This window comes from Plecotus auritus, assembly GCF_963455305.1.
Source record: "Plecotus auritus genome assembly, chromosome: 2".
Lineage (NCBI taxonomy): Eukaryota > Metazoa > Chordata > Mammalia > Chiroptera > Vespertilionidae > Plecotus > Plecotus auritus.
In genome coordinates this window covers 137279416-137292733 of record NC_137771.1, presented here as the reverse complement: position 1 = coordinate 137292733, position 13318 = coordinate 137279416, and the positions used below count along the sequence as shown (strand labels likewise).

At 35.2% G+C, this 13318-nt stretch overlaps 1 protein-coding gene across 3 annotated transcripts in view; it reads left to right on the top strand.

Annotated features, from left to right (window-relative positions):
* Window positions 1-6536, top strand: part of VGLL3 (vestigial like family member 3) — a gene marked incomplete at its 5' end in the record, with an annotated part of 42986 nt that extends 36450 nt beyond the window's left edge. For all 3 annotated transcript variants that reach the window (XM_080654292.1, XM_080654291.1, XM_080654290.1), the window contains one exon: window positions 6447-6536. In XM_080654292.1, the coding sequence (XP_080510418.1) occupies window positions 6447-6490 (44 nt within the window). In that variant the 3' untranslated portion in view covers window positions 6491-6536. The remainder of the gene's footprint in view (window positions 1-6446) is intronic.
* Window positions 6537-13318: the final 6782 nt, after the last annotated feature.

Sequence of the window (13318 nt, the reverse complement as noted above, 5' to 3'; positions counted from 1 at the left end):
ACAGACTTCCTGAAACATTTAACTCCAGCAACGACAATGAAATATGCAAATGTAAGTGTACACAGTGTTTGGGTTCAGCAAGCACTTTTTCAGAAATATCTTATCTACTAAGGCATTAACGTAATGTATATTCACCTATTTGTAGGTGTGTATATCCAAATGATGTAGATCTATAGAGAACTATGTAATTTGTGGTATAGGGTGCAATGGATATTGTACAGCCCTTCCAAAGGTTTTATCTACATATTCTGGCATTGAATGGCTTTCCAAGATTATATTGCTGGTGAAATAAGCATGTTGTAAGCACAGTATAAGTAGAGGTGTATGTGTCTACATCCAAAGTATACTGAGTGAATTGTTTGATGATGGGATATTATGTAGAACTTTTACTTCTAAACACTCCATAACTTGATATTCAAACAAGAAATCTATGATGTTTTGAAATTAAAAGAAAAGAATAAAGGGGGACTCCATGGTGGTTAAACATGATCTATTTTGATATGCACTGAAATGAAATGAGAGCTCCCAAACTGGGTTGCTCTCACTCTTATCCGCGCCCCCCCCCCCCCCCCCCACCCCGCCACTATGTTAGAGTTAAGGTGCTACTTCCACATAGATCTTATTTGGAAATTCTTAACTAGCATTTAAACCAATTGTCCCAGGGCTCAGACAAGCAAATGCGGTTGTATGATCATTACCAGTGATAATTTTATAAAGTAGGAAAAGACAATATGACTGTCTCTAGCATCACTTTCTTTGTGATCATTTCTCATTATGTCAGTGTTAGAGGTGAAGGTTGGATATTTTGATAAAGCATCGAATACAGTGTTGTATATATTTATATTTATAATGAATATGGCATATCTTATTAAAGCAGGGATTTGTCTTGTGTTTTTTTTTAATTAAGAATAAGCTACCAACTTTTTATCTAATAGTAAGCATTCTGATTTAAAACGGTTTCTAGACTCTTATTATCTACTAGAGGCGTAGTGCATGAAAATTCATGCACTGGAGGGGGTGTCCCTCAGCTCAGCCTCCCCCCTCTCACAGTTCAGGAGCCCTCAGGGGCGGGAGGCGACCCAGCGATGAGGGGAAAGCGATGCCCCCACTATACCCCTGCTGCTGCCACTGCTGGCAGTGCAAGACTCAGCCAGCCCTGGTTACCTAAGCCTCAGGCAGCCCTGGGTGGCTGGGCAGCCACCATCTGAGGCTTGCCTGTGCCTCGGGCTGGCTCTAAGGGGACTGGGGGACTCTGGAGATAGGCGCCCGGGCGGGGCTGAGGGTACTGGGTGCTGCCATCTTGTGGCTGTGGGAGCTGCCATCTTTGAGGGTGTGGCAGCAATTAGCATATTCCCTCCTTATTGGCTGTGGGTGCCTCCATCTTTGTGAGGGTGTGATGGTCAATTAGCTTATTCCCTCTTTATTAGATAGGATGAAATGAAAAATTTATATTTATTCATTTAAGTATTTTCTTTACTTTTAGGCCATAAAATATTCTAGCCACACTTCCAGGTTTTATGTTTTACTTTTTCTTCTCTTTATATTAATAGCATGTACCACTAGTGTATGTTTACCCCATTACTTTTATTATTTCCAGCAATAAAATTAATTGAAAACATATTCTACTTATTTAAGTGTTGTTAAGTGATTATGCTTCCTTAGAAGTAAGACATGCTTTTCTAATGGATGTGACTAACAAATATTGCCTAAATCTCAGGTGCACCAGAGTGTCACCTTTTCAGTAACTATTTTTATTATTTATTATTTTTTCTACTCAATAGCAGAAAACTTAACCTCACCAAGTGTGAGTATTCTTAGCTCAACCCAATGATATCTCCATTCGTTTAGTTTGAAACCATTTACCAGAGATGGCCTGGTGCTCAGTTGGTTACAGTACCGTTCCAATATGCCAAAGCTATGGGTTTGATTCCGGCCAGGGCGCATAAAGAATCAATAATGAATGTGTAAATAAGTGGAACAACAAATTATGTCTCTCTCTCTCTCTCTCTCTCTCTCTCTCTCTCTCTCTCTCATCAATCAATTAATAAAAGATTTTCCCACTTAGAGATAAAACCTCTTCTCAGATTCTTCCTTCCCTCACTTTCTCCCTAGGATTGTCTCTCTGCTCCTAAAGTTAGTCACATTTCCAACATTGTCAGTTAAGAGGTTGCTGTCAGATGTTTGGTCTTGTCATTTCCATCCTATCCTGGCCTTTGTTTCCAAGCATATTCCCTCCCCGCACTCTTTCTCTCTCTGCATTCTCTGTACTGGGCTCCCCTGATAATGAACTATTTCACTTGAGTTCAGCCTCTTAGTGCTTGTGATCCTCCCACAAGCTCAGGTGGTGTGGCCCATGTCATTTCTCCTGCCTTGGGGTGCCCACATGATAGCTATGGAACATAACTGGCAGAGTCAGCATAATACTTTCTGAGCCAATGTATCCTGCTTGGAGAGCCCAGGGAAAATTGAGGATCTAAGGAGGGGGAATTCTCCAGGTTTTTCATGCTTGCTATTTCTATTTCCTTATCCCCAGAGTCTTTTGCAAAAATTGAATCTGTGAAGCTATTGCCTCCCCAAAATCTCAGCTAGAAAATGAGAAAATGAGTTATGATGCCTTATTCAACAGATTTTTCAGATTTTAAAGGGAGATCATATTATGATCTTCCTTGATCAACACTTCTCTCCTATTCCTAATTATCCTAAATTTCTTTTCTGTGATCATACTTTTTTCACACTCTTCCTGGGTCTGGTTTTCCCCTTTTTTTTCGGTGGTCAGGTGGTGGTGGTGATAGAAATGGAGGGAGGAACTGGGTCTGTGGGCTGAGATTTCCTTTTCAGTTTTTCTTCTGAGTCCCAGACTCCCAACTCCGAAGCCAATGGTGTGATGTCTTTGTTTCCAGGTCCATTTCTTACGACAACCTCGTAGGCCAAATGGCTACCTCATGTCTTCAACGTTCACACTGGGGAAGTTTTGGGGGAGGTGATTATCTAAACCAAAAAACATTTCAGTTAATATGACATAGCTTATTGCATTATTAAAGTACCTAGTCTTCATTCAAAATATAACAAATAGTAATCATTTACCACATCTTAGGAAAAACATTGCAGATGTATAGTTAAAAAAAATCACTAAGCTATTTTGTTAATCCTGATATCAGTTCCATTAAAGTGTTTCTAAACAGTGAAAAAATAATATAAAAATGCATTAGCAATTCCTTGATTTATGCAAGAATTTTGACTTGGGAAGTTAGGGTGTATAAGCTAGTGTCACAGCCTACAGCCTACATAGTCTACACAGGAGACGCCAGGTTCTGACATCAGACCATCTTGTCTTCAATCCTAGCTCTACTGCTTGATAGTTGCATAACTTTTCTTAGTTTCAATTTTCTCATTTGTAAAATGGATACTATTATAGCATGGTGGGTGGCATTAAATGAGATATTTCATGTAAAGCACTTAGCACAGTGCCTGGCATATTCAGCCCCAAGAAAATGCTCATTAACATAATTTTATGCTGTTTATTTTCCTTTCTACTGACAATCTCATTGACTAAATGATAAAGCAAATGTGGATTACAAGTATAGAAGATAAATATGGGTGATTTCAGATAGCCAGTGAGGAGATTTCAGGATACGTTATAAACTTATTTTATATTTTATATGGTTTAAGTTAAGCAAGTGAGAAGAAAAAAACAAAGCCTGAATAGGAACAAAATCATAGAAGTGGTTTTTGTGTTCTGGTAAACAATTTAGGGAAAACCTCAATATATGTAGATCACATAAGGATGATGAGTTAATGATATATGCAGACCACATAAAGTTCATGTGGATTAATGATTCTGTCCTCTTTAACCCTTATTGGGAAAACTAAATGTACTGCATGGCTTTTTAATGTCTTGATCTACCCTCATCAACTGTATAACAAGAAAAATTATAGCCACACTTCTCTGTTGCAACTTATTAGTAGTAGGCTCTGTTGCTTGTGGTTCATTTTCTTGTGCTTTGCTTATGCCTATTTTGAAATTTACAGGTATGATTATCTGACCATTAAAGGAAAGGTTTGATTTATGTGCCTTCACCACATTAGCTATTTAATGCATTTCAGGTCATAGATGAATTGAATTGATTTTTTTAAGGTAATGCAAAGACTTGACAACAACAAAAAATTGAAGAGATGAAGTTATAACGAGAGAATGCCTTCTGTTATTCTGGTTGGAAAATTTAGGGCTATGTTAAGTAATTCAATTCTTGTCCACAGAAAAAGGCTAACATGATTTTGAAGGAGTCGTATGTCTTGGCAAAGCTAACTAGGGATTGCCTTTACTTAAAGGGGAAAAAAGACACTCAAACCACTTGATGATTCCAACACTATTCATGACTTGCGGTGCTGACATTCTATAGATTGATGGAGTCTTCAAGTGTGGAAATACTGAGTCATACAGAAGATGAGATGTTTTAATAATGAAAAGAAATATTTATGCAGTCAGCAGATTGTCAGTTAAGGTGGTTTCGATTATATGTGTCACCCAACAGAGACTAGGGTATGTTGTAAATTATTCTAACCACACAATCATTTGAAAATGAGTAAAGCAAACAGAGTGAATTGGTATACCCCAAATCCTTTTATCTCCTTTCTCCCCCTCATTCTCCTCTTTATCCTCCTACTCCTCCTTTGAAATGGGGGTAGAGGAAGGGGGCTGTAGACTCTGTATCTAAACATATTATACTAGTGGCCTGGTGCACGAAATTCATGCACGGCGGGTGGGGGGTTCCTCAGCCCGGCCTGCACCCTCTCCAATCTTGGACCCCCTCGGGGGATGTCCAACTGCCAGTTTAGGCCCGATCCCTGAACTGGCAGTTGGACATCCCTCTCACAATCTAGGACCGCAGGCTCCTAACAGCTCGCCTTCCTGCCTGATTGCTCCTAACCACTTCTGCCTGCCAGCCTGATCACCTCCTATCTGCTCCCCTGCCAGCCTGATCTCCCCAAGGCTTTTATTAGTATAGATGTACACATGAGAAAAAATAAGATGGGACTAAACTTTCTTCAGGAAGTGTTGTTTTCCCCAATACACAAATGCTACAAATTTCAGTGACTTGTGGTTCTGTGTGCTGTTTGTTTCCTATTTGTTTCTCTTCCTTTATGTAGTTTGTTTTGAGACTGTCTTAATGTCTCCCATCAATGACTAGCTAACTGTGTCCATTTTGTAATGATACCCACTGTTTTATAAAATTTTTTGACAAGTTGGAGGGACAAGAAATGAAACCCCTGCATCTGGTTTAGTAACAATTGCAGTTGAAAACCATGCTGGTTCATTTAACCATTCTATTGCCGATATCCAGCCCAGACTTCAGCAGTTTTAGATCAAGCATCAAGAAGCTAGCTGCTAGCCTGTGATCCCAGCACCCATAAAACAGCAATCAGGCTGCGTTCTACCCCTTATGTAATAGCCTTAACTTCATGTTTTGGTATTTGGTTTAAAAAAATTAAGAGCAACCATTGTTCTGGATCTTTACTCTTCCAAATATTTATGCCCCAGGACAAAAATAATGGAAACTGAAGAAATTTGCTTCAAGTGGTTATATGTTGAAGGAGTTATACTAATTGCCCATATCAGAAATTAGTCCATTGACTATATGAGTACCATATCAGAGTGACATTTTTGTTCGTTTCTTCTTTGATAAACTTCTTCCTAAGTACTTTAGCTATGAGTTGGAATTCATACATGTTCACATATTTTTCTTTTGTCACTATTTTTTTAAATTTACCTGCATATTTTATTTCCTTTCTATGAAGTTTAGATTTTTGTAAGCCATCTTAACTATTTTCTGGAGGAAGATGTGATAAAAATAAGTACATATATAAATAGAACATAGGTTTGTCTTATTAGCTGTGAACTGACTATATCTATTTTGCTGACAATACTAGATTCAGTTTTTAACCCTGTCTAATTGCTCACTATAATTTATAGCAATCCCACAGTGGAATACATTTCAAAATAACACTAGGATTTATTTACTATTTCAGTCCAAAAAGTATCATTTTTGTTACTAAAAAGTATTACAGTATTAACTCAAGTGCTGCCCAAATATCCCGAAGATTTGCTACATCATTTCCCCCCAATTTCAGCTCCCGTTGAAATTTGAAATAAAATGGTTTATTTTATTGTTTTATTCACTCGTACTCCCAGGAAATAAAAAAACACACTAAAGAATTTGTACTGTCCAAATCGCACTACTCTCTGGTCAAGAGTTTTTGTCACCTGTTGGTTGATATTTTTAAAACTATGAGCTCAAGCACTGACTTTCCTTAGAGATCAGGTGTTCTGACCTCACAGCCAAGATTGTCTTTTTGGTTTCTGTATCTCGTGCATTGTAGATGATGCTTATTCTTTTAGTGTGACATATATTAATGCTTTTCATTGATCTCATTGTCACTTTTTCTAGGTCTACAGCACCAAGACAAGAGCAAGGAATCACCATGGTACTGAAATGCACGGTATTAATAAGTCAGATTGGAGCATGAGTCCTCGGGCCCACTGGGAATAGATGCTGCCAGGATTTTCCATTCTGCGATTGGACACCATAGACATGGAAGGAGAAGAGGAGTGTCAGCCAGCTGACTTAGCATTGGAGCCTTTTCTTGAGAAAGCACAGTGGGTCCTAGATATTGAAGAAAAGCATTTTTGTTTATTTTTCCCCTCATCTGAGCCTTTGCCAACTGTGCAACTCTTTTTTTTTTTTTTTTTTTTTTTGGTCTTGCTTTTATCTCAATACATGGTTTAATTTTTGTTTCATTTTGATTTTGTTTTTTTAACCAACCACCTTGTCAGGAAAAGATGAATCACAAATGAATATGCTCATTCTTTCAGGAATAAAATTTTATAGCTCTATGTGCATCTATTTTTGTAGAAATACAGAAAGTTTGATTTAGCATTGATGGGCTATTTTTGAGGGATGTATTTTTTTTTAATATTGTAAAAAATTGTTAAGTTCTGTTTAAAGAACTTGCTCTCAGAGAAGCACTGGCAAAAAAAATGTTTAAAATGCTTGTCTTTTAAGATGTCTGTGATATGCTCTGTGCTTTCTAGGTTACCTCAAGTGTTTGATAGTTTATCCCTTTTTACAGAAGTAGCACCATAGCCAAGCCAATATAGTGTTGTATTACATTAAATCTCAGTGAAGATTGAATTCCATGCTACCTTACTTTGCTTTGAGTAATATGTATAGCTTGAAAATGAAGTTTTTTAATGAACACACTAAAGAAAGAATATTTGATTACTTCGATTTATCCCAATGAGTACTTGTAGGTGGATTTAAAAAGTTTTGCATAAACCTGCAATCAGATGAAGAATTTGCATAGAATATGTAATTCTCTTTCTAGTCCATCTGAGTTTGATAAATGGAATCTGAGGTTATATTCAACTACTTGGGAAAAAAATTGCATTTAACCATGCTACCTTTGAGTGCCAGTGACTTATTTTTCTCATTCCTAACTATTCATTCATGGCAATTTTTAAGGTCATATTTTAAGTAGAGTTCTTTTCCTAGACATAGTTTGAAGGGATACTATTTGGGAAATTACTAGACATATTACAAAGCCTTTAATTCAATGACTCTTTCTGATCATGTTACGTATCATTGTGAATTGAAAACTAATGTAGTGTATGTGCAATATTTTAAACATAGGTTTTTGCAAGTTTGTGTTTTTTTTTTTTTAATCTGGGTTTAGGTGATTTAATTCTTTATAAGAAAGACACTTAGAGCAAAATGAAATTTCAATTTGAATTTATACCACAATTACTGAAATTGGATTAACAATTTGACAATTTGTTATTTCAAATTTATTTTTGAAAACCCCAATTCAAGTTGACTGGCCATCAGAATGTAAATAAGGTAAAGTTGGAATTATTATTAAGAGCCTTCTAGAAAAATATTATGAAAGTAGCAGTTAATGATAGTTTAATGACTTTTAATGCAAAGTCCATTCTTTTTTCCAGGTCATGTTAAAAAGTTAATGTTATAGAGAAGTTTTTTGTTTGGTAAAAAAATTTCTCAAATTTTTTCCATCCCTCTCTTCACCCATGTGAAATACAATGTTTAGTGAAAGACCACTTTTCATCTTAAATTGTGTATATTATGTATGTGAACATTTTAGATATAAGAACAACAAAAACTCTGCTTAGCTAGGCAGAGTTCTCACAGAAAATTTTCAAATATATCCCTTAGCTGTATTTCACATGTTAGTTTTCTTTCCTGGAGCATCTCATGAGGTATACGCTGTCTTTTGGTATTCTTATCACTCCATACATTGCTGCTTCTTAGCCAGACTCTCCTTAGCACAACATGCACATTGTCACCTAATTTGAGGCCCAAACTTAAGGTATCTGCCACTTACTAATGACATGAACTTAGAATTTTAGGGCCTGGCTTAGTTAAATGATCTACATTTTGATTTATAATTTGATATATTACAGTTGCTATTAATTTTGCCAAAGTCTGTGGAGCACAGAATTGAATGTATCTATAAAATTGGTATCATTTTTGTCCTCCTGAGTTTTCAAAGACAAGTATTTGGTATTCCCATGGGAAGACTCACTGGGGATTATTTATTTTTCTCTTCTTCCCTTGGACCTATTAACTTCCTTTTCAGTGTCTCTGAGAATGGTATGGCACACCAACTCATTTAAATCATTCAATTGGATTTTCCCAGTTAAGAGAAGAAAAGTATTAGCTCTCTGCTCTTTTCCTTATTCTCCGATGAATTGAATTGAAGGAGAGAGAGCAATTAGATAGCTTCACTCTAAATTGAGACTGTGTTCTGTGTCACTCCTGGCAACCATAGGATAAAATGTTCCTTGGCTCTGGGGGCCTAAGAAAAGTTGGGGACCTAAATTCTGCTGTACACAGGAAAGATTTGTAAGTGAGAAGGGGTCTAGGTGTTGTTGGCACAGCAAGTGTTAGATTTTTGCATATGCAAGGAGTGGATCCAAACTAAGTGAAAAGAGAATGAGTGCATGTCTATAATTGTCTGGCATCCCTTACTATGATGACATTATCATTACCAGCAGAAGTTATAAAAAAGGATCACTTGTAATTTAGCATGGTGTTCTCAATTTATTTTAGGTTTAAAATGCTAGCACACTCTGGGTCTGGTTTGCTAACATCAAAATGATGCGGTTGAACTTAGAGTCTTCCAAAGTGCTTTATTGAGGGCTACCACCTCCCTCCTCAATTTCACGTGGAACCACTCTATCTTTGACTACTTTACAAATTATTCAAGCTTTCTAAAGATTTGTGAGCTAGCCCCTAGAAAATGACCTGATTTAGTTGGCATCCAATCTATGCTTCCACCTAAACTATCATGAGCTAAGGAACAACATAATAGTGACAAGTCGATCCTAACAGGTTATTGGACCCTCATTGTTTATTTGAAAACAGTACTAAACTTTTCAAAAATCAGTGTTTCTTCTTAAGTAGGTTAACCATCCACTCCTCTATTTTTTCTTCTTTCTCATTCCTCTTAAAATTACTTACAATATTATTTTAAGCAAAAGTGGCCACGATTGTTTTGAATTTTGCAAATGAGAACTAGTGGATGACAAATGATTGAGGAATTAATTTCTTTAACTTTATAAGAAACTTTAAAAACAACACATTCCAGGCACTGGCTTAAAATGTGCCATTGAGGAACTCATTATTCATTATGCACGTAGTATTTGCCCATTCCTACTCTAAGTGAGACCTATAGAATACATGACATAATCTATCTCACTTTTACATTTACTGTCTGGTTTAATGTTGCATTTGTAATTTAGAGGGGCAATCAGAAACTATTTTTTAAGAAACTGCATTCTATTTCTTACTGAGTGTCCCTTTGTTAGATAATATTTCCTGAATTAAGTCAATGGGACAGTGGCATTAACTGGTAGAAAAGGAAAGAATTTATGTTAGAGTTCTAATGGGGATATGAATTGAGAAGTAGAATGAATTAATGGAAAAAAGCATTGTGTTCGGCATTAGGTTATTCTCTGAATTCTGGCTTAGCCACAATTAGATATATGTAATTTGGGGGTTTATTTATTTATCTCATGAATAAAGTGGGATAATAATACCTACTGGCAGGCTGTGAAGATTGAAAATCATAAATATGTATATAAAATCCATCATCAGCTCATAGTAAATGTTCAATAAATAACAGCTACCACACATGTCTATCAGTTGAGTGAGTAGGTCATAAAACTGAGCTCCCAAATGTCCTCTCTCTTTACTTCCCATACCCATTTCTGCAGCAGTAGATATATCACTGTGCTTTTCCATAATAAATTAATGCAAGAGAATATTTGCCTTCTACTAGGTGTTGAAGATAAAATGTAAAATTCTTAATTATCTCTAATATTTGAGTGTGCCATTTATGAAGGAAAATAACCTCTTAGTGGTATCTAGTTTCAACTCTGAGTTTTCGTGCATATTCCAAAATTGGACTCATCCAGGACCCTGTGTATTATTTTCTCCAAAATTAAGGCAACAGGTTTATTAAATCGCCAAAGTTAATATTTTTCAGTTGTATTTGGGGCTTCCTTAGCACCTGGAATAAAACACCTTTTTTGAAGTTATTCATTTTTTTTTTTCTTGCCATGGAGGAAAAACTGCAGAATATGGTGGAAAAAATTGTCTGCATGTAAAAGGGAGAAAAAAGAAAAAAAAAACGCAGAACCCTTTAAGATCTCAGTCAGCAGATTTACTCTGCTTAAGAAAAAAAAGAAACAACTTTATTGGAAGCAGATGTTGACACTGTGTCGGTTATTGAAGATGGAAAGAGTTCAGTTGAACCATTGCAGTTACAAAGGGGTATTGATGGCAGTTAGAATTCCTGTGATTGATCACCTTCACAACAGACAGAAGGACAGCAGAAAGCAGAAACTTGGAGACCCAGACTGCAATCAGCCTGCCAATTTTAATACGCAGCACCCAAGGATGCAGTTTTGTTTTGTTTTATTCTTTCATCCAGGATAAAAGACACATCTTTGAGAAAATGTAAGCCTTGTTTGAGAGAGAAATTAAAATGTATTTCCTAAAATCATGGCCCAAGAACCCTTTAAATCTAGTATTAAAGCATTAAAACTATTATTAAAGTTGTTTTAGAAAAGTTAGGTTAAAGTTTTTGTTCAATGATGTATATTGTAGGTGAATCTGAAACGACACAAAGGTGGATGACTCTGAGATTGGGGTACGTGTGGGCCTGCAAGGAAACCTCAGTCTCAATAGCCTCAACATGTTAGTTATCTTAGTAACTTGGTCACAGAACAGACTTTCAGAATTTTTCTGTAGGTTTTTCTTTCTTTTAGTGCTCTCTGGGAATATTACCCTATACACTTTTCCAAAGTATAGAAATAGTCATTATTATTAAACTATCATACTTTTCTTACTTCTTTTATTGTTCATTGTGCTTTTTTTGTTTGTGTGAAAAATATTTTTATAGTTTCAAATAATTGATCAAACTATTTATCTTTAAATTGCAAATGAATTTAGTCCAATAGATTTATCTATCACCCTTTTAAAATTCCAAGAAATAGTAAGTGTAATTTGCCAATTCCATTGTATAGGTAAACAACGACACTTTCTAGACAAGTGCAGGTTGCCATCAATTAGCTTTCTTTTAAACTGTTTCTGGACTACTAAATTTTGACTTAAGAATAATTCTTTTACTATACAAGATTCTTTATTTAGCTTTTTTGGTATATGCATAAGATGTGAACTTTTTAAATGATATCTCTTTATACTAATAGAGATGTACATTTTTTCCTATGCTGTGGCAAGGGCAAAAATTAATGATTATTTACATACTTGATTTAATTTCTTAGGATATTTACAATCTTGGGTATTATATTTGATTTAAAAATACTATTCCATATATTTTAATGGATTAACAACATAGGGAAGGGTTTTCATGTGAATTATTTGTATCATTTTAAAGTGCATATATTGAAAGGAAAACACAGATTTGATTTGTTTTCATCATATAAATCTAAGTAAGATGTACTTTTGTAAAAAATACATAGTATGTTAAACTTATATTTGTTACTTGGTTAGGTAACCTGAAAATTAATGCTAGAAATATCTCACAATCTTGAAATCCAGTGAAATTCCAGATTTGTTAGTTTTATGAGAATTTTATGCTATCTTAATTTTACATTTCCAGAAAGACAAATGAATCTTAGCTTTGTTGTCATTCTTACTTTACAAAAAATAGATATAATTCATAAAATTTTGGGCTTTAAAACTAATTATAAAATCATATTTCCGCCCTGTTTTTCTTGGGGTTGGGGAGAGAGGCATTTTTGTATTTCTATTCACTTTTCAAATGCAGGTCTCATAACTATGTGTTGATGATATAAGATAATGGAGGACTTTGTAATAAAAATAAATTGTCATCTTCAATTTGTTCAATAAATAATTTAATGTGAACTTAATGTTTATATTTAATGTAGCATTTTGGTTTCATTTGTATTTCTTGACTCTTAACTAAAGCTGTTTTCTTTTTATTTAATTAAGCAACATAAATATCTTTGGAAATTAAAACATCATAGGTTTTTTTTTAATGAGATTTAATTATTTTTTAGAGCCAAGAAATGTATGTTACAGAGAGAAATAGGTTATAAAACCATTGTTAATAATGGACCAGTGAAATAGGCTGTTTTACATAACCATGGGAAGCTTATGAATCTCTCAATACAATATTTCTAAAGTTATAGATAGACTCTTTGGGAGAGAGGCATTTATTTTATTTAATTTTTTTTTTTACATTTGTTGATACAGATGAGCAGTGTGGAAAAAGAAACCAAACTTTCCCAACAATTCTTTGAAATGTACCTAGAAGGAAGTCCAAGACCTGATATTTTTAAAGGAAGCTAGAATTTCCCTACCTGAGACTTCCATTTTCTTATTAAATGAATCTTAAACGTGAAAGTGCAAAGTCTGAAAATCAGTATTGAAATCAGTAGTGCCTCCAGCATTATAGGTGAAATAACTTTGCACAGGCTTTTTAACAGTCTGCATATCTTTAGACTAGAATAGTGTCATAAGTTTTCTATGGATGCTATAAAAATTACCACAAATTCAATGGCTTAAAACAACACAAATGTATTATCTTATGGCTCTATAGGTCAGACATTTGGCACTGGCCTCAGTGGGCTAAAATCAAAGTGTCAGCTGAATTCCTTCTGGATATTCCAAGCCAGAATCTGTTTCTGTGCTGTTTTCAGGATCTCGAGTCCTTGGCTAATGGCCCCCTTCCTCTATCTCCAAAGCCAGCAATC